This window comes from Lepidochelys olivacea (assembly GCF_965140295.1).
Source record: "Lepidochelys olivacea isolate rLepOli2 genome assembly, chromosome: 1".
Taxonomy (NCBI): Eukaryota; Metazoa; Chordata; order Testudines; family Cheloniidae; genus Lepidochelys; species Lepidochelys olivacea.
The window spans coordinates 339,533,691-339,555,664 of NC_140411.1; the positions used below are offsets into that span (position 1 = coordinate 339,533,691).

Consider the following 21,974-nt stretch of genomic DNA (forward strand, 5'->3'; position numbering starts at 1 on the left):
TTGCTGTCACAGTAGATTTTGCATTCTAGATTTCAATGGTAATTCAACAGAAGCAGCAGATTGAGGGGCTGAGCTGGAATCCCACCACAATCCCGAGGAAGAGGGTGATAGTTTTTAGACTTGATATTATATAAGCAAAGAATACATGCACACACCTCTGAGAGCATCAAAAGACCTAGCCCAACACAGTTTCCTATTGGAAATACATATGGACAAAAAGCCAATCCAGAATATAATAAAGATCTAAAATATGCACAAATTGCAAAGTTGGTTCTTGTGTTTTACAACAGATTTATTTTTGTCTCGTGAACATGAAACTCAATTAACTCTCCTCAATGATTAAGTTACATCCACCATACCTGTTTCCAGCAAAATATTTTGAGATCTACTATACAAGTTCAGGTGAATTTATTACAATTGAGAGGAGTAAAGACAACTTCTTTAAATTGTGAACTGTTCTCTAAAACCAAATGACTTTAATATAGCAGCAGCTACATATATCAGACCCAACCGGTTTAATCTTACACTTTGCCCATATCTGGTAAAAGCAAAGAGTACACAAACTACAGTATCAAGAATCTAACATCAGATTAGCCTGGTTACAGGGAATTCAATAAAATTGCTATTCAGCGCAAGAGCAGGATTCATTTCAAATGTGTAATGAATACAAAACTATTCCATTTTATTAAAAGCTTCTCAAACATGAGTTAGCTTCCTGATTAAGCCTGTAACCACTTCATCTCTCATATATAAATTGAACAGCTATATCTATCTTGTTTCTCCTTTGACTGCATTAATTCAGCCAGATACTGTGAATCATTCTCTGCTCTGAGTGATCATAAACTATGAGAAGTCGAGCTTGCTGTTAGAGGATGGTTAAAGATTCCACCACAGCAGATATATGTGGAATTCCGTAAATTAGCAACTCATTTTACAATATGAAAATTCTCTCTTCCCTAAAGCAAATGGAAATGCTTTAAAAAAAAAAAAAAAAAAAGTGGTGTTGCCCTGTTGTCAATGAAATCAGTGGAAAAACCCTGTAAAACTTCATGGGGAGTAGGATCAGGCCCTATTCTAGAGGGAAAGAATGCATTTGCTTGGCATGTGAAAATTTCCATTTATGAAGAGTTGGAGATCAGCATTCAGATGATACAGTCCATAACGTGGATCTGAAGCGTGTCCATGTCAGGTAGAATTTCTCCACACTTGGGACAGGAATGTACTGGAATGTTCCTCTGGTGCTGCCGCCAGTCCTGAGGATCAGTGCCTGCAGAGAAAGAGAATTAAAACTATGTTAAACTGGATTTTCACTCTTTTGTGAAAATGTGAATTAAGTGCTGGCAAAAGATGCCATATTGATAGCCCCGTGGACTGTAGCTAGGGAGCTGCATTTGCTGGCCTATCTTCAGTTACAAAAAGGCCCTGCGGGCTGCTGGGCTAAGACAAGGCAGTCCTGAGAGTGCTCAGTATTGTGCCACTTGACTGGCCCAGGCAGCAATGCGAAGCTGGCTTATACTGGGCACAGCAGGGCCAGGCCCAGGATTTGATGCCATAACAATTATCTTCTGTTAATTTACCTCGTTGTACAAGATGAGGTGAATGATCTTGATCCACTGATGCTCTGGCTCCATGACGACTCTGCATTTCCACCAAAGAGCTTCTGCAGAGATTAAAGAATTTAAGAGGCTGTTCGTTGTCAAGCACACACACAAAGCCTATTAGGAAGAGAAACGAACCTCGAACAATAGGGAAAGCAGAAGGATTGTCTGATACGAACTGCTGAAGGGAAGAATTTTAAAGTGGGAGATTCTGTGGCCTGCTTTGTGCAGGAGGTCAGACTAGATGATCGTAATGGTCCCTTCTGACCTTAAATATGATTCTATGAAGGTAGTATGGCATCAACACAGAGGCTTCTGCCCTAGGACAAGTGCTTAGAACTCTGTCCTTTGGAACATTCTCAGGACGCAAATAATTTAATGCACAATTGTAAGTGTTAAAAGACAAAGTTATACAGGAAAATATTTTGGGCTACATGTCTTGGAGATGATGGGGATTAATATGAGAATTGAAAGGTGGGTAAGAAAATGTGAAGACTACAATGGGTCATGCTGAAAGGTGAACTGTCAGGCTGGAGGGAGGTTACTAGTGAAGGATCTGTCTTGGGACAAATCTTATTTTATATTTTAATTAATGACTCTGTGTACTGGGGTGGCTGCCCCACTCCTGGAGAACAGGGGTTAAAAGCAGCCAAGTTAGGCTGATTGGGGAAGCAGCCACAGCTGTGGCCAGCATAATTAGGTCCCAGCTGGCCCTAATAAGAGGGCTGTGGGCCAGAACCTGAAGAAGAGTCTGACTCTAGCCCTGGAGCTGGCTGCCTGGGAGCTGTGCAGAGTAACTGAGGTAGAGCAGCACTGGGGAAAGACAAGAGGAGCTGGGGAGCTCCAGCCTGGCAACTCCCCAGGATGAGGCCTTGGATAAGGCCCAAAGCAGGTACTGAGGCTACAGAGGTGTAGCCTGGGGTTAGGTAGAGGCAGCTGGTCCAACCCCTTGCCAATGATGAGTGGCCATGACACTGCAGTCTGCCCCAATGAGCGGGGGCTAGATGATGACTGGCAGTAGCCACTGAGGCAAGGTGGGTTTAGAGGGTTGGGGGTTAGAGGAGACCTAGAGCGAAGGGGTACTGCTGGGTCAGAACTTTGAGGTAAAGGTCACCGGGGTCTGGGAGGGACACGGGGCCAGCAGCAGGCGAGCCACCAACCTGCAGAGGGTGCTCCGTGTGCTAGAAAGAGCTAATTCCCGAGATGACCAGCAGGAGGCGCCGCAGCAGTGAGCCATCGCTTTGCTACACCCTGGCACAAAAAGTGGAAGTGTACCAGTAAAGTCTGCAGGGGAACAACGCTAGGAGATAGTGTAAATATGGAGAGGACCAGAATATCATATAAGGAGATTTGGATGACCTTGAAAACTGGAGTAATAGAAATAGGACGAAATGTAATAGTGAAAAGTGCAAGATCATTCACTTAGGGACTAACAAGAATTTCTGCTATAAGTTGGGGACTTATAAGTTGTAAACAACAGAGGAGGAGAACAACCAATGCACCAAGGCCTACCACAGGCTGACTATGAACCACCAACGTGGCCATGAAAAAGGCTCATGAAATCCTAGGATGCCTAAGGTGAGGTATTTCCAGGAGTGATAGGGAAGCATTAGTAACATTGGACCTGGCACTGGTGATACCTCATCTGAAATACTATGTAAAGTTCTGGTCTCCCATGTTGAAGAAAGATGAATTCAAACTGGAACAGGTGCAGAAGAAGGGCTACTAGTATGATCAGAGGAATCTTACGAGAGAAGACTTATGGACGTTGGCTTGTTTAGCCTAACCAAAGGATGAGAGGAGATACGATTGCTCTCTAAATACATATGAGGCATAAACACCAGAGAGGGAGAGGAGTTGTTTAAATTAAGGTCCAATGTTGGCACAAGAACAAATGGATATAAATTGGCCAGCAATAAGTTTAGGCTTGAAATTACATAAAACTTTCTATCTCTCAGAGGAGTGAAGTTCTGGAACAGCATTCCAAGGTTCCAATTTGGTTTCAAATTCTCAACTCCCTTCGATTGTACTGCCAACACATGGATACTGTCAAATGCATGTATAATTTATCAGTAAGGCTGTCAAGCGACTAAAAAATTAATCGTGATTAATTGCACTGTTAAACAATAATAATACCATTTATTTAAATATTTTTAGATATTTTCTACATTTTCAAATATATTGATTCCAATTACAACACAGAATACAAAGTGTACAGTGCTCACTTTATATTTTTTTGATTACAAGTATTTGCACTATAAAAAACAAAAGAAATAGTATTTTTCAATTCACCTCATACAAGTACCGTAGTGCAATCTCTACCATGAAAGTTGAACTTACAAATGTAGAATTATGTACAAAAAAACCTGCATTCAAAAATAAAACGTAAAATTTTAGAGCCTGCAAGTCCATTCAGTCCTACTTCTTGTTCAGCCAATTACCAAGACAAACAAGTTTGTTTACATTTGCAGGAGATAATGCTGCCTGTTTCTTGTTTACAACATCACCTGAAAGTGAGAACAGGTGTTCTCATAGCACTGTTGCAGCCGGCATCGCAAGATATTTACGTGCCAGATGCATTAAAGATTCATATGTCCCTTCATGCTTCAACCACCATTCCAGGGGACATGCTTCCATGCTGGTGATGGGTTCTGCTCAATAACCATCCAAAGCAGAGTGGACTGACACATGTTCAATTTTCATTATCTGAGTCAGATGCCACCAGGAGAAGGTTGATTTTCTTTTTTGGTGGTTCAGGTTCTGTAGTTTCTGCAGCAGAGTGTTGCTCTTTTAAGACTTCTGAAAGCATGTTCCACAACTCGTCCCGCTCAGATTTTGGAATGCACTTCAGATTCTTAAACCTTGGGTCAAGTGCTGTAGCTATCTTTAGAAATCTCACATTGGTACCTTCTTTGCATTTTGTGAAATCTGCACTGGAAGTGTTCTTAAAATGAACAACATGTGCTCGGTCATCATCTGAGAATGTTATAACATGAGATATATGGCAGAAGGTGGGTAAAACAGAGCCGGGGACATACAATTCCGTCATAAACGTAATTAAGGCTTTTTTTTTTTTTTAAATGAGCGTCATCAACATGGAAGCATGTCCTCTGGAATGGTGTCCGAAGCATGAAGAAGCATACGAATGCTTAGCATATCTGGCACATAAATACCTTGCAATGCCGGCTACAAAAGTGCCATGCAAAAGCCTGTTCTCACTTTCTGGTGACATTGTCAATTAAGAAGAGAACAGCATTATCTCCTGTAAATGTAAACTTGTTTGGCTTAGTGATTGGCTGAAGAAAAAGTAGGACTGAGTGGACTTGTAGGCTCTGAAGTTTCACATTGTTTTGTTTTTGAGTGCAGTTATACAGTAAAAAAATAAAAATAATCTAAATTTTTAGTTGCAATTTCATGACAAAGAGCTTGCACTACAGTACTTGTATGAGGTGAACTGAACAATACTATTTCTTATAATTTTTACAGTACAAATATTTGTAATAAAAAATATACACTTTGATTTCAATTACAACACAGAATACAATATGTATAAAAATGTAAAATAACATCCAAAAATATTTAATACATTTCAATTGGTATTCTTTTGCTTAACAGTGCGATTAAAACGGCAATTAATTGTGATTTTTAAAAATCGCGAATAATTTTTTTGAGTTAATCGCTGCGATTAAGCGACAGTCCTACTTATCAACAACGTTTTACATTTTTTATTGTTAATTTGAATAAAAACTGGAATCCCAAAGATCTCACTGCATAAGAACATACGAATGGCCACAGTGGGTCAGATGAATGGTTCATCTAGCCCCATATTCTGTCTTCTGACAGTGGCCGATGCCAGATACCTCAGAAGGAAATGAACAGAATGGGGGAATTTATCGAGTGATCCATCCCATTGTCCACTCCCAGATTCTGGCAGTCAGAGGCTTAGGGACATCCAGAGCATGGGGTTGTGTCTGTGGCCATCTTGGCTAATAACCATTGATGACCCATCCTCCATGAATTTATCTAATTCTTTTTTGAATCCAGTTATAGTTGTGGCCTTCACAACATCCCCTGGCAACGAATTCCACAGGTTGATTGTGTGTTGTATGAAGAAGTACTTCCTTTTGTTTGTTTTAAACCTGCCTATTAATTTCATCACGTGACCCCTGATTCTTGTGTTTTGTGAAAGGGCAAATAACACTTCTCTATTAATTTTCTCCACCATTCATGGTTTTATAGATTTCTATCATAACCCCCTCTTACCTGTCTCTTTTCCAAGCTGAACAGTCCCAGTCTTTTAAATCTGTCATTATAAGGAAGCTGTTCCATACCCCTAATCATTTTTATGACCCTTCTCTATACTTTTTCCAATTCTAATATATCTTTTTTGAGATGGAGCAACCAGAACTGCACAGAGTCTTCAAGATGTGGGCGTAGCATGGATTTATTTAGTGGCATAATCATATTTACTGTCTTATCATCTATACCTTTCCTAATGGTTACTAACGTTGTTAGCTTTTTTGACTGATGCTGCACATTGAGTGGATATTTTCAGAGAGCTAGCCACAATGACTCCAAGATCTCTTTCTTGAGTGGTAACAGCTAATTTAGATCCCATCGTTTTTTATGTATAGTTGGGATTATGTTTGCCAGTCTACATTACTTTGCATTGATCAACATTGAATTTCATTTGCCATTTTGTTGCCTAGTCACCCAAGTTTTGTGAGATACCTTTGTAACTCTTTGTAGTCTGCTTTGGACTTAACTATCCTGAGTAATTTTGTATAGTCTGCAAACTTTGCCACCTCACTGCTCATACCTTTTCCCAGATCATTTATGAATGTTGACAGTGCTGGTCTGTGACGGGGTGGACTAGGCCCTGAGGCCCTCTGCTGGAGTCCTTGTGGCCCAGCCACACTCCACCCCAGCAAAGGGCAATAGAGAGGTCCTCCAAGCTGCCTAGAGTGGCTGTGTGGGGAGCAGCCAATCAGGGCCCAGCAGGTCAGAATAAGAAGAGCTGTAGGGGACGAGGGAGTTCAGTTCCTTGCTAGAACTGGAGAAGCATCGATGGTGTGTAGCTGGCTGAGGGAGCTGCAGAATCTCAGATGAGGTAAAGCTGTCAGAAGCAAGGGAGAGTGAGAAGGAGCCCTGAGCTGGTTGTAGGGACTCCATCAGGACAAGGCTCTGAGGTCAGGGTGAAGATGGTGCAGGGCCATGGGAAAGTGGCCCAGGGAATCAGAGCAGCAGCGCGACTTAGATAAAGGGACACAGCAGACAGCTGCTATCTACAGGGTCCCTGGGCTGGGACACGGAGTAGTGGGCAGGCCTGGGTCCCCCCCCCCAACTCCCCATAAGCCCCAAGGTGGGAATAGACTGGACACTGAGGCACCCCCAAAGGGGGGAACTGAACTGCAGTGGCCCAGCTGGAGAGTTGTGGCTGGAAAGGCCCTAAGAGGGTGAAGACATTGCCTCCAGAGAAGGAGCCCTGGGGCACTGTTCTATTCTGGAGCAGGGACAAACTGAGATATTATAGAGGGCACTCAGAGAGACCCCTGTTGGATTTGTACCCCAAAAGGGATTTGCTTTGCTTTTATCTCACAGACAGACTGTATATGACTTGGATGGAGGGCTGAGTCAGCAAAGGCCCACCAAAAACAGGGAGAGAGAGTGTGCAGGCCCACACTCAGTCAGGGGGTGCACGTGAGAGGTGAGTACAACCCTGTTACACTGGAACCAGAAGTTGGATTTATTCAGACCAGCCCCTGCAAACAACGGGATCATGGAAGAGCAAATAAGAGCTCTTGGCCAGCAGCTGTAAAGTCCCAGCAAGCTGCCCAGCAGCCACATGGCAAAACCCTGGAGGGGCTTTAACAGCAGCAACTCCAGGATCACCAGTCTCAGGCGTGGCAGGGAGCTTGACAGCCAGGCCCAGCCACTGCAGATGCTGTGAGGGAAAGAGTCGGAAGACCCCACCGTGGAGCTGCAGGTACTATGGGCAAGTGGGGCAGGTGAGATGGGTTTACCCTGATACAACCATGGCTTGTAAGGCCAGGCCAGTTGCTGTGAAAGCCACTGAGACCAGTGAAGGCCAGGCTGACCAAGACACCTGGCCACAAATGACTGAGGCTCAGGCTGTAGTGAAGGTGGAGCAGAGGACTATCAGGACTCAGTTTAGGGCTTGGAAGGCTACCCCAGGGACAATTGGTTTCTATTAGGGGGAAATGAGTCACACAAGTAGGTATTGCCCTGAGGAAAAATTCTAACTCAGGAAGGCAGTACTAGTCCTATCATAGACCCAGGCCTCCCCATAATTGGCAAACCTGGGCTAGAAAAAGAAGCAGGATTGAGGCCCACAGGACAGAAATGAGAAAGCAGTTGTGGGGTTTGAAGAACGCTTTCGCTGAAGGAAAGACCTAGTCTCTGTTATGAGGGAAGAGAGCATGGGGAATGTATCTAATGTGTTGCAGGAACTGAGACAGGACCAGGGCTCTGAAATTACTCCGGTGGAGAAGAGCCCAATGAGAGGACAGCGGGGTTCCCTGACGGGAGGTGTCAGACAGAGGGAAACCTGTTTCACAGGGCCTGGGAGCTCAAAGAATGACTGATAGCCAGGACTCTTGGTTGGGCACCAGGCACCCCTACAACCTGCCAAACCGGATGAATGCTCTCTGGCATGAACTAAGTAACAGGTTGAAGGCTTATGAGACCCAGATTCAGAGAATAGAATGGAGGTGGTTTCAATCAGTAAAATGGGAGCAAGAGCAGACCCACCTCAGAGTGGAGAAGGGGGAACAGCAGTGCTTTCTGCTGCAAAAGGAGCTGACTAGGCTCCAGAACCTGCTCAAGGTCCAGCCAGGATCAAAGTGCAATTTGGCTAAGGAGAAAGAGCTGGAATTATGTGGTCTGAGGTCACTACAGAAGGAAGATAGCTTGGACAGGGATATACAGCTTCCCACTGAAGCGGAGAGCTGCCAGACTGTGGCTATAAAACCGCAGAATCTTGAAGTGGTGGCAGAGCAAGGCCACAAGCAGATCTCTGCTAAAAAGAGAAGCACTTCTCAGAGGAAAAAGGAAGGTAAAAGTGGTCCTAACATGCTGGATGTCATTCATACAATAGTGTGGGTATGGAAACAACAAAGTGGGTGTTGCTAAGCCAAGTATTGAAAGCAGTGGGCAAAACAGTACAGTCCCTGGTCTTTGGAAACCCTAGAAGGGATCTGAACCTGAACAGAGAGATCCTTAACTCTGAAGTGTGTGCAAGCAGTTGCATCCAGAAGGACTCCTCTCCAGATCAGGAGGCCACAGTAAGAGTTTATTTCAGGGGAAAACCCAGCTCTGTTAATCACCCTAAAGGCGATAAAAGGCTTTGACGATTTGAATGCCCTGCATGTGGTAGATTATGACATGCCACTGAATGACGGGTTGTGTTCACTGTATGGGTAACCTACAAAAACAGGGACCCCAGGCTGTGGTCACTTCATATTTATCTGAGGAAGACAGGGGTATTGCCAAGGACCTGGTTAACTTTCTAGTGTCAGCCAAACAAGAAGTTCCCCCTTGGCTAAAGAACATGGTTAACGAGTAACTTTGGTCGAGCCCACCTTTGAGATAGGTTGGCTCCAAATAAAAGGAGCTCCCAGGGAGACTGAGCAACGAAAACCTCTCCAGACAAAGGGGTCAGAGGAACCCTGACTAACTGGGGCAATGCAACCATTAAAAGCTCTCCAGGTAAAGAGGCCTGGAAGAGAAACTCTGATAGACAATGGCAGAGACTGCAGTGAATAGCTCTCCAGACAGAGGTTTGAGAGGAACCCAGGCTAACTGGGGCAAGGAATTGTTAAAAGCTCTCCCAGTAGAGAGGCCTAGGAGAGAAACCCTGAGGCACCAGGGCAGAGATTATCATGACTAGCTCTCCAGGTAGAAAGGTCTGGGAGTGAAGTACCCTGAAGAAGCAGGGCATAACTGACGGGTGTGCCACAGAGCTAGTTAAGGAAGGACCCTGATCTGAAAAATCTCTTCAGGCAGAGAGGCCTGGGAGGGAACCCTGACCAAAAAAGGGGCAGAGATAGGCCTGGGAGGGAAGACCTTGAGCAACCAAGGCAGAAAGTAAATAGCTCTACAGGGAGAAAGGCCTGAGGGAGAAGACCCTGATTCACTGGGGTGAGAGACTGCCAAATCTCTCCAGGCAGAGAGGCCTGGCAGGGAAACCCAGAGAGACCAGGGCAAGGACTATTAATGCTCCCTGGATAAGAGAGGCCAGGGAGGGAGAACCATGACAAACGGGGGTACAGGCAAAGGAATTCTTCAGACAGAAAGGTTGGAGAAAGTAAATACCCTGTGAAACTAGGGCAAAAGGCTGGGTAAGCAAAGACATTACCTGCAAGAGCACCACTTCAATCTTGTGTGAGGGGGTGGTGTAGGCCCTGAGGCCCCCTGCTACACCTCGCCCCAGCAAAGGGCAGTAGAGAGGTCCTCCAAGCTGCCTAGAGTGACTGTGTGGGAGGCAGCCAATCAGGACCCAGTAGGTCAGTACAAGAAGAGCTGCAGAGCAAGAGTGAGTTCAGTTCCTTGTCCAAGCTGGAGAAGTGTGGATGGCGTGTGGCTGGCTGAGGAAGCTGCAGGACCTTGGACAAGGTAGTACTGGGACAGCAAGAAGGAGCCCTGAGCTGGTTGCGGGGACTCTATCAGGACAAAGCCCTGAGGTAAGGGTGTAGATGGCACAGGGCAGTGGGGAAGTGGCCCAGGGAATTAGAGCAGTTGCATAACTTAGATAAAGGGATGCAGCAGACAGCTGCTAACTACAGGGTCCCTGGGCTGGGACCTGGAGTAGTGGGTGGGCCTGGGTCCCCTCCAAGCCCCATAAGCCACAGGGGGGAGTGGCCTGGACATTAAGGCATCCCTGGGGCGGAGGGGCATGGGGGACTGAACTGCAGTGGCCCAGCTGGAGAGTTGTGGCTGGAAAGGCCCTAAGAGGGTGAAGACATTGCCTCCAGAGAAGAAGTCCTGAGGCTCTGCTTGATTTCAAAACAGACATTACAGAGCTGGACTTGTACCCTGAAAGGGGTTTGCTTTTATCTCACAGACACTGTGTATAACTTGGCCGGAGGGCTGAGACAGGTAGAGAGTGTGTCCAGGCACACGCACTCAACCAGGGGGTGCTCGTAAGAAGTGAGTGCAAGCCCGTTACATGGCCCTAGTACAGATCCTTGGGGGACACCACCGTTTACCTCTCTCCATTCTGAGAACTGGCCATTTACTCCTAGCCTTTGTTTCTCGTTTATCCCCTGACTGCTTTTTTGCTTATGAGCCTTTGATAAGGCACCTTGTCAATGGCTTTCTGAAAGTCCCAGTACCCTATAGCCACTGGATCACCCTTGTCCACATGTTTGTTGACCCCCTCAAAGAGTTCTAGTAGATTGATGAAGCATGACTTCCCTTTACAAAAGCCATGTTGATTATTCCCCCCCCCCAAACAAATAGTGTTCATTTATGTGTCCTCATTCTGATTGTTCTTTACTGTAGTTTCAGTTTGCCTGGCATTGAAGTTTGGCTTACTGGCCTGTAATTGCCAGGATCCCCTTTGGAGCCCTTTTACTAATCGGCATTACATTAGCTATCCTTCAGTCATCTAGTACGGAAGCTGATTTAAGTGATAAATTACATACTGCAGTTAATAGTTCTGGAATTTCACATTTGAGTTCCTTCAGAACTCCTGGCTGAATACCATCTGTTCCTGGTGACTTATTATTTTAATTTATCAATTTGTTCCAAAGCTTCCTCTAACACCTCAATCTGGGACAGTTCCTCAGATTTGTAGCCTAAAAAGAATAGTTCAGGTGTGGGAATCTCCCTCACATTCCCTGCAGTGAAGAAAGATGCAAAGAACGTATTTAGCTTTTCTGCAATGGCCCTATCTTCCTTTAGCACCTCTACTGTCCAGTGGCACCACTGATTGTTTGGCAGGCTTTCTACTTCTGATGTACTTATTAAAAACTAACAGCAAACTCTTTTTGTCTTTTGCCAGTTGCTCTTCAAACTTCTTTTTGGCATGCCTAATTATACTTTTACACTTTACTTGCCAAAGTTTATGCTCCTCCCTATTTTCTTCAGCAGGATCTGACTTCTGATTTTTAAAGGATGCCTTTTTGCCTCTAACCGCCTCTTTCACTATGATTTTTAGCCATAGTGGCATTTTTTGGTCCTCTTTTTAATTTGGGGTATACATTTAGGTTGAGCCTCTATTATGGTGTTATTAAAAAATATACTTCATTGATTATATATACCCAGATATTACTCCACCCCTGACTGATCTGCACTTGTCTCTTAGGAGCAGCACAATAACAGTAATCACAGAATAACCAGCATTATAGTTTAGGACAAAAATGGAAGGAAAAACTATTCAAATGAAAGCACAGGGGGAAATAATTAATATTGGGTCTACTTATCCAAATTGTTTATTCTTGTGTCTGGGCCAAATTTCAATCTTATGATTTAAGTACAAATTATTATTATCATCATAAAATAAAAGCTTAGATATCAATTTGGCTTTTTCCTTTTAAGAGACGTTAACCTAAGAGGAAGAACAGAAGTCTACAGGGAATGGATCACTTGATGATTACCTGGTCACTCCCTCTGGGGCATTGGCCAACATCAGAAGACAGGATACTAGGCTAGATGGATCTTTGGTCTGACCCAGTATGGCCTTTTTTATGTACAGAAATAACTTGGTGAAGCCCTTTCTGCTCTTAATTCTAGCTAAATATTAGACATCTTGGTGGTGAACAGAATGGTTGGTTTGTTTTCTTTTAAGATAAACTGTATCTATTGACTTAATTTTTAGAAGAGACTTGAAAAATTGAATAATAATAATAAATAATAAAATAAATAATAATAATAATAAAAATTTATAGAGTCCTTAGGTGAAAACCTGGCCCCACTGAAATCAGTGGGGCCAGGTTTTCACCCACTGAGTTTAAATGTATCTCTCAAATAAGTATACTTTCATAATTCACAGGGTTGGGGGGGGGTGTCATATGGCTTAATTAATTTTGGTGCTTTGAGTTCTTTGGATGATCAATCTCGCACACACGCTCACTATTCTGTCATCTGGCTAACTTCTTGTTTAAATCAGCTAGCTCACTATAGAGCAGAGTGGTTTTTTAACTTTATTGATGAGCACAGATATGTTGTGGCTTTAAACACTCGTTAAAGCCAATGTTGATTTTAACGAGTCCCTAGCCAGCTCCCCAACACAAGTGACAACAAGACAATCCAGACAGCTCAGTCAGAAACCTGTTTGGAATTTCCCTTAATCAGTTTCTCACCTGCCAAGATTGTCCAGCGTATGTTTCTCTTGTAGCAGGTAAGTCAGCTGTACAGCCAGCTGTTCTTTTTCCTCATGTATCTTCTCTCTTGCTTCTCTCTCCGCGTGGAAGTCAGAACAATAAACCTCCATCTGGTCAGAAAAAATAAAATCATGTTCAGCATTACTATTTAGACCAGATCTAACGCTATCCGTGTATAAATTAATCTCATTTGCCAACACAGCCAACCAGTGTGGTGTTTGTATTGAAACAGCCCCTCTAAGCCCCAACCAAAATCAGTGCCTGAGTTGTGCTAGAAGCTGCACATACACAGGGAAAGACCTAGTCCAAGACCCAAAGAGCTAATAGCAAAGAGGCTGGAAGAAATCAGGCATCATCTCCATTTTACAGGCAGGACTGATGCAAAGACAGTGAGCAGGTGACTTGTTCAAGGTCACACAGAAAATCTCTAGCAGAGCTAGAAACTGGTCCCAGAACTCCAGAGTTCCAGTTCAAGACCAGCCTTCTTCCTAGTCACACTTTACATCCATGACCTCACTTAATTTGACTAAAACTACCCCTCTAACATTAAGGGAGCCCACTGAAAATAGATTTTTTGTTCTAAATCAACTACCAAACTTTTTATTGGTAGTGTGAAACTGTCACATTCCAGACTCATTTAGTTCCCAGAAATCCCATCCACTAAGGCCAATGGAAGCTGGGAATTCACAGAAGTACAGATTCTATAAAGATCTGTAGGGGAAACTCAAAAAGGGAATTATATATCTGGATTCTTGTAAGTCTGTTTTAAACTAATCAGAGCAATTGCTCAAGCCATTAGGGTTTTCCTTCCAATTTCTGAACAGTAGGAAGGAGAACTATCCAAGCCTCCCTGACTTTTCTGAAGGGCACCCCATACCTGAGCTCTGAGGACAGCCATGGTTTCAAGGTCTTCCTCCTGCTTAGCAATAGTCTGCTTCATTTCATCCATCTGTAGCTGTTTTGTAGCCAACGCTCTCTCTGCCAGCTCTAGCTTTTTATTCAGGTCCTCTACCACCGCCTTATCCACTCTCTCCAACTGCAAGGAAGAATTCATTTAAATGGCCTGACTTCTTCTCTCCCCCCCCCACCCCCAAATCTATCAGCTCAGGGCTACTTCCAGCTCTGATATACAGTTCCCACCAGTCCTCACTGTGTCAAGCCCAAAAGGAATCTCTTTATGCAGTCTATGAAGGAGATCTTACTATTCAGTATTAAAAAAAAAGGGGGGGGTGGGGGGGGAAGGTCTCTGTTAAAAGTACTGAGAAAAGCAACCAAGTTCAAAGTTAAGGTTTAATTAACCCTTTTGCAACATATATTGTATAGTATTTTATTATATGTATTCCAGGAACCCCAGTGATAGATTGGGACCTGATCGTGTGAGGCACTGTAAAAAACATAACTAAAAAGATGATCCTTGCTCCAAAGACCTTACTTTCTTAAGAGTACACTAATATTTAGATGCTTAACTTCTGGCTCTTGAGTTGGGACAGACTTAGAATTGCTCAAATGTATGCAACTGTGTCGCATTGCAGTAGCTTGCAGCCTACAGAGGATATCAGTAGTAACACAGCAGAGATGTGGTGGTTCTTTAGTTGAAGAGGTGGGAGGTGGCATTAGTGTTCTTGGAGCAGGAGATGTCTAGGTCTGTCCTTACACCATAGCTGCATAGATTTAATGGTCATTAGTATGGTAAAGCTGAAAAATCATGAAGTCCTCGGCCAAAATATTGTTACAATCCACATTCATTTCTCTCCCCTAAAATTCATTGCAATTTCTCTTCATAACCAGTTTACCTCGTTGTTTTTTAGTTCTTCAATGGTTTTCATTGCATTAGTGAGTTCAGGGAGAAGCTTACTGTAGGTATGCTGCAAGTCAGAAAACTTTGCCCTGTTTAAGACAAAAAAAATTACATGGAAATGATCCTTCTATCATCTTCCATTTTGTTAAATTGTTCCACTGGCTCCCGCTTTAGGATTTCTTTCATCACTCCTTCCCATCAAACTTTCAAATCTCCAGAGTTTAAGACACACTGATCCAGAATCCAGAAAGCTGAAGGACTAACTATATCAACTATCAGAATTTTCTTCAGTCTGACTTTTTACTTTTACAGGAGGGGGAAAAAAAAGGAGGGGCAAAAAACAGTCAACAACTTACAAATGATATTTCAGTCTGATAAAAAGTAGCCTTCTACCCCTCACCATACCCTCTCTCTCTCAAGGTCTCTGGAGCTAGTCTTCTCACAGATTTCAAGTCCAGAAGGGACCATTCCAATCACTTAAATCAGGCCTCCTGCATTACAGGCCAAAGACTCTCACCCAATAATTTCAGCATCAAGCCCACAGCTTCAGACAGAGAGAGAGAGAGAGAGAGAGCATATCTTTTCAAAAAAAGAGAGCTAGTCTGGACTGGAAGGCTTCAAGTGAAGGAGAATTTGCCATGTCCCTAGGTAAAGAGTGGCTACTTACCCTCATGGTTAAAAATGTGCCCCTTATTTCCAGTCAGACTTTGTCTAGCTTCAGCTTCTGGCCATTGGATCTCATTATGCTTTTTTCTGCTAGATTAAATTGCCATATACTATCCAGGTAGGTGCTTACAGACCATGGAACAGTCACTTCTTTAACATTTCTTCATTAAATAAAACAGAATGAGCTAAGCTTTTGAATCAGTGTCTCAACAGCTTTTAATTCTTTTATGACTCTTATTTGTGGAGTGTCTCACCAAAACACTGATCCCAGTAGAGTTTGGAGGCACTGGTGTTTCCCATGCCCTTTTCTCTCTCTTTCTGAGCAGCTTGGTTTTTCGCCTTCCTCTGCAGCATGGGTCATTTGTAGGTTTAAGCTAGTGTAAATGGTGGATTCTCTATAACTTGAAGTCTTTAAGCCATGATTTGAGGACTTCAGTAACTCAGCCAGAGTTTAGGGGTCTACTACAGGAATGGGTGGGTGAGGTTCTGTGGCCTGCAATGTGCAGGAGGTCAGACTAGATGATCGTGATGGTCCCTTCTGACCTTAGAGTATAGGAGACTTCATCCATTCTCCTGGTGCCCTCTGGGCCATTTGGGTTGCTTCCTCTAAAGCAGGGATTCTTAAACTTTATTGGACTGTGACCCCCTTCAAACAACAAAAATTGCTTTGTGACCCCCAGGAAGGGGCCTAAGCCTGCCCAAGCCCCTGCTACCCTGGGAGGAGGAAGCCTGAGCCCTGCTGCCCTGGGCTGAGGGAGGGGGGCAAAGCCTGGGTCTTCAGCCCAGGTAGGAGGCCTGTAACCTGGGCCCTGCCATCCAGGACTGAAGCCCTCAGTTGTCAGCTTTGGCCCTGGATAGTGGGGCTTGGGCTTTGGCCCCAAGCTCCAGCAAGTCTAATGCCAGCCCTGGTGACCCCATTAAAATGGGGCTGTGACCCACTTGGGGGTTCTGACCCACAGTTTGAGAACCACTGCTCTAGAGCACTGTGCTCATGACCAGAGAGCATCCAGTAACAATGTGAACATGTCTACAAACATTTGAGAGTATCCAGGGTACTGTCTTGTTCCCACCAGAGTAATGCTCAGTTCCCAAGCCTTTCCTTAATGTAATTATGTTCAAGCCCTACATATAACTGATTGCAGCTTTTGGGTCCAAGGAAGTGACAAATTAGGAAATGCTCAGGAGAGCCAGTTATAATCCAACTGATCTGCCTTGGTACTGAAATGCCTGGTAGACCTTGGTCAGTATCTGCAAGCATAAACTGCTTGTCTTGACTTTCAAGGCCCTTCACAGCCTATTCTAAAATTTGCATCTATGTATGTCAGACTGGAGTAGTTCAGTTTTATGGCTGGTCACATGTAGCCATCATTTGGATGTAACCATCAGAGGGAACGTTCCTCAGATTTATCCTTAAAAAAGAATTCAGCTGTTTCTCCACTTTCTTTTGTAAACCAAATGAAGAAAATGCCTACTGTGTAACAACCTGGGGAAATTAAACTTAGTCCAGGCAAGTGAAATTACTAACTGGCTGCTGGACAAAACTACCAACCTGCAGAAATTCCTGCTGATTGGGAGATGGGCTCCATGCTACACGCTGGGGACAGCATATGGGTAACTAGCCAAGTACAGTCTTACCCACAATAGTTTTGAATGTTTGTGCAGCTCCATAGGAAGAATTTAGTAAAATACAGTAACACTTTGCCTAGCCTATCCATTTCTTCCCCTTTTGTAGGGAAAAAGCCAAGATGGGAAGCCAGTTTACATTTGTCCTCAGGCTAGACACAGTAAGTTAATGTACCCAATATTTGAAGGCAGGGATCAGTTTAGATCTGCAACATGTCCCTGAGACAGCAAAGTACAACTTGTATACAGCTAGAGAAGGGCACAAGTCAGAGGTTAGAGCTGGGATTTCCCCAAAGGTTGGGGCTCTTTGAATATGAAGATCCACTTTGGGCCTATTGTACAGAGGTTTGAACTGTCAAAACTTTGATAAACTGAGGCTATCTGGATCCAGGGTTCCAGTTCAGATTAATCTCTACAAGCTCAATTTAATGTGGAGGGGGGGGAGTGTGTGTGTGTGTACACAGTCACATCTGAGATTCAGTTACTCCTTGGACACATTACCATAGATTCTCACCCACTTGACCCATCTCTTTGTAAGGTTCAAAATCTTGTCGCACTCACTTTTCTTCCTCTGTTTTGGCTTGTTCCAGTTTGAGCTCTGACTGCATGCTCTCCACCTGAAGCTCCAGCTTTTTAATGGTATATAGGAGCTGCTGCCTCTCATCCAAATCTGCAGAAGTAGCAGAGTTTTTTCTTTCAAGTATCTGACACCTGACCAAAAGGAAAGAGTTGTTATCTTTCCTATCTCCCTTTCCTGATGAAAATCATCATGATGGGTATCAGACAAAGAACCTACATTTGTGATTAATTTACCCCCAAAGCTTATTTCATGAGACTGAAGGAAAAACCCATGCACAACTGTAAAATAAATTAAATAAATAAAATAAATAAATAAATAAATAATTGAACCATAGGTTTTCCTTCGGTTATACGCTCTCAAAAAGATGGGAATAGTGGCTAAAAGTTTTTTAAAATGGGTGCCGAAAGTGCGGCTCTTACCTTCTTTTTTTATGCACCTAATTAAGTGGCCTGATTTTCAAGTGTGCTGAGAACTCCTGTGAATAATGGTTCAAATTGGGCCCTTAATTGCTTTTTTTAAGATTGCAAAACCCTTCCTTCAAGGGATTTCATTTATTTTAAAATGCCCTTTCACACCAGGAAGGATTAAATCCTCAGTCAGTAAATCAGGATTCCTGTGGTCTATTTCTAACTCTGCTTGACTTGTGGTGGCATCTCAGATCTTGTGAAAGCCACTGAGGACTAGATCCTCAAAGGTATTTTAGGCACTTAACTCCCACTGAAATTAGTAGTAGTCAGGTGCCTAAATATCTTTGGATGCTGGGCCTCTTTCCCCACCTGTAAAATGAAATTAATACATATCCACTTCTCAGAAGTATCCTAAGGTTTAATCAATAATAATACCTAGCTTTAATATAGTGCTTTTCATAAGTAGGTCTCAAAGCACTAGTTAATGTTTGTAAAGCTTGTTAAACTCCCCCGATAGAAGGGGTTATGAACATTAAGATTATCATCAGCACAATCAAGCATCTCAGCAGAACATTTCCTTTTCTGAGCCTTACTTTTCTTGAAGCCTCTTCTGGATCAGCTCCGCTTCTTTCAATTTAGCATGTGCCTCCTGAAGCTCTTTGAAGAGGGATGACACCTGCAGGTTCAGGGTTTCTATTTCACTACCAACCTGTTACAGAGAAAGAAAGTATACTCAGACAATTCAAGATTTGAAAATTGCAAACACTAGACAGCTATATCAGGCAAGAACCATTCTCTTTCTAAAGAGAATAGCACAAATCATTCAGCACCAGTAAACTCTGCTCCACTGTGAGATTAATATAAAGATCTTGCAGTTACTGAGCATTCCTAAAGAAAGCAGAGCTGCAATTTTGGGCACCCCAAACTTCTTTAAAATTGTGGGGAAATGGGCAATAACTCAGATAAGAGTATTATTAATTTCCAGTAGTGCCCATAACATGCTAGGCCCTGTTCAGACAGAAAAGGCACCATATCGAAGAGTTCACAATTTAAAGACTATCAAAAAATAAAGATTGAGACTCATAGAAATGTAGGGATGGAAGGGACCTTAAGGGGTCATCTAGTCCAGCCCCCTGTGATGTAAAATAGGCCAAGTAAACCTACACCATCCCTGATGTCCAACCTGTTCTTAAAATCCTTCAATGACCGGGATTCCACAATCTTATTCGAAAGCCTATTCCACTGCTTAACTATCCTTATAAGGTTTTTCCTAACATCTAACCTAAGTCACCTTTTGCTGCAGACTACTTCTGGCCAACCTTCAGGGGACATAGAGAGCAACTGATCACGGTCCTCGTTTTAACATCTCTGAACATATCTGAAGACTTATCAGCTCCCTACCCATGTCCTCTTTTCTCAAGACTAAGCGCACACACCCCTTTTTTTTTAAGCATGTCCTCGTAAGTCAGGTTTTCTAAACTTTTTATCATTTTATGCCTCTCCTCTGGGCTCTCCCCAATTTGTAGAGCAAAGTGACTTGAGTTAGTGACTGACCACCTCTTATAAATACAATGCAATGTTCATAGAATCGTAGAATATTAGGGTTGGAAGGGACCTCAGGAGGTCATCTAGTCCAACCCCCTGCGCAAAGCAGGACCAATCGCCAATTAAATCATCCCAGCCAGGGCTTTGTCAAGCCTGACCTTAAAAACTTCTAAGGAAGGAGATTCTACCACCTCCCTAGGTAACGCATTCCAGTGTTTCACCACCCTCCTAGTGAAAAAGTTTTTCCTAATATCCAACCTAAACCTCCCCCATTGCAACTTGAGACCATTACTCCTTGTCCTGTCCTCTTCTACCACTGAGAATAGTCTAGAACCATCCTCTCTGGAACCACCTCTCAGGTAGTTGAAAGCAGCTATCAAATCCCCCCTCATTCTTCTCTTCTGCAGACTAAACAATCCCAGTTCCCTCAGCCTCTCCTCATAAGTCATGTGTTCCAGACCCCTAACCATTTTTGTTGCCCTTCGCTGGACTCTCTCCAATTTATCCACATCCTTCTTGTAGTGTGGGGCCCAAAACTGGACACAGTACTCCAGATGAGGCCTTACCAATGTCGAATAGAGGGGGACGATCACGTCCCTCGATCTGCTGGCTATGCCCCTACTTATACATCCCAAAATGCCATTGGCCTTCTTGGCAACAAGGGCACACTGCTGACTCATATCCAACTTCTCGTCCACTGTCACCCCTAGGTCCTTTTCTGCAGAACTGCTGCCTAGCCATTCGGTCCCTAGTCTGTAGCTGTGCATTGGGTTCTTCCGTCCTAAGTGCAGGACCCTGCACTTATCCTTATTGAACCTCATCAGATTTCTTTTGGCCCAATCCTCCAATTTGTCTAGGTCCCTCTGTATCCTATCCCTGCCCTCCAGCGTATCTACCACTCCTCCCAGTTCAGTATCATCTGCAAATTTGCTGAGTGCAATCCACACCATCCTCCAGATCATTTATGAAGATATTGAACAAAACCAGCCCCAGGACCAACCCCTGGGGCACTCCACTTGACACCGGCTGCCAACTAGACATGGAGCCATTGATCACTACCCATTGAGCCCGACAATCTAGCCAACTTTCTACCCACCTTATAGTGCATTCATCCAGCCCATACTTCTTTAACTTGCTGACAAGAATACTGTGGGAGACCGTGTCAAAAGCTTTGCTAAAGTCAAGAAACAATACATCCACTGCTTTCCCTTCATCCACAGAACCAGTAATCTCATCATAGAAGGCGATTAGATAGTTAGTTTAGATATCTCTTTGAAACAAAGTTATTCCCAAGTACACCTCAAACTTGCTATCCTCAGTCAGATGTCTTCATGTAGGCATCACAGCAGAAACAGAACATCAGGAGGGACTTCAATGTAGAGAGGTTAGGTGCCAACAATCCTCCCAATTACCAGTTCTGAATCACTAAATAGCATGTCTCCTTCCATAGTAGGGGCAGAAACTGAGGATATAGGGAGTGTTTATATTTTATTAGATACCTATATTAAAAAACCCTAAACAACCCCCAATCTAAGCCAGTCTTATACGGCACATCTTTGTACCACGATAGGAAGCCTTCAGTTCTGACATTTTAAAAGGATGAATGGAATGAATATTTATTTCTGGATTCTCGTGGGAGCAGCAGCACAAGTAGAGAAAGTGAATAAAAAAGGTACCGGGGGTAGCCGTGTTAGTCTGTATCCTCAAAAACAATGAGGAGTCCGGTGGCACCTTAAAGACTAACAGATTTATTTGGGCATAAGCTTTCATGGGTAAATAACCCTTCTTTATTCATCTGAAGAAATGGGTTATTTACTCCTTCACATAACACAGGAACCAAGGGGTCACCCAGTGAAATTAATAAGCAGCAGGTTTAAAACAAACAAAAGGAATTGCGTCTTCAGATGACGCACAGTCAACCTGTGGAACTCCTTGCCAGGGTTATCCTAAAGGCCAAAAGTATAACAGGGTTCAAAAAAGAATTAGACAAGTTCCTGAAGGATAGGTCCATCAATGGCTATTAGCCAAGACGGTCAGAGATGCAACCCCATGATCTGGATGTCCATAGCCTCTGATTTCCAGAAGCTGGGAGGGGACAGGGGATGGATCACTTGATTGCCTGTTCTGTTCATTCTCTCTGAAGCATGTGGTAGAGCCCTACAGTGGGATTGGGATCCCACAGGACCTGCTGCCATAATAGCAAGAGCAGGTAAAATGTATTTTGTTGTGAGTGGGATTGGGTGGGCTAAAAAAGCAGATTGTAGTAATTTGCGGGCAAACACTAAATCTCTCGTCAGTTTGTCAAAGAGTTTCAGCAATGTAAAGCAAGTTTTGTTTTTTTAAATAAAGGTTTTAATACTTAAATTTAAGCAAGGGATAGAAAGATTTTATTTCTATTATAACAGGAGTTAA

General features: G+C 43.5%; 1 protein-coding gene across 3 annotated transcripts in view; it reads right to left on the reverse strand.

Annotated features, from left to right (window-relative positions):
* Window positions 1-277: 277 nt before the first annotated feature.
* The window catches only part of OPTN (optineurin), a 42,488-nt gene continuing 20,791 nt past the window's right edge, over window positions 278-21,974 (reverse strand). For all 3 annotated transcript variants that reach the window (XM_084650019.1, XM_084650021.1, XM_084650020.1), the window contains exons 8-14: window positions 18,611-18,726; window positions 17,592-17,741; window positions 14,737-14,830; window positions 13,821-13,979; window positions 12,923-13,053; window positions 1,578-1,660; window positions 278-1,267 (exon numbers count right to left, since the gene is read on the reverse strand). In XM_084650019.1, the coding sequence (XP_084506145.1) occupies window positions 1,143-1,267; window positions 1,578-1,660; window positions 12,923-13,053; window positions 13,821-13,979; window positions 14,737-14,830; window positions 17,592-17,741; window positions 18,611-18,726 (858 nt within the window). In that variant the 3' untranslated portion in view covers window positions 278-1,142. The remainder of the gene's footprint in view (window positions 1,268-1,577; window positions 1,661-12,922; window positions 13,054-13,820; window positions 13,980-14,736; window positions 14,831-17,591; window positions 17,742-18,610; window positions 18,727-21,974) is intronic.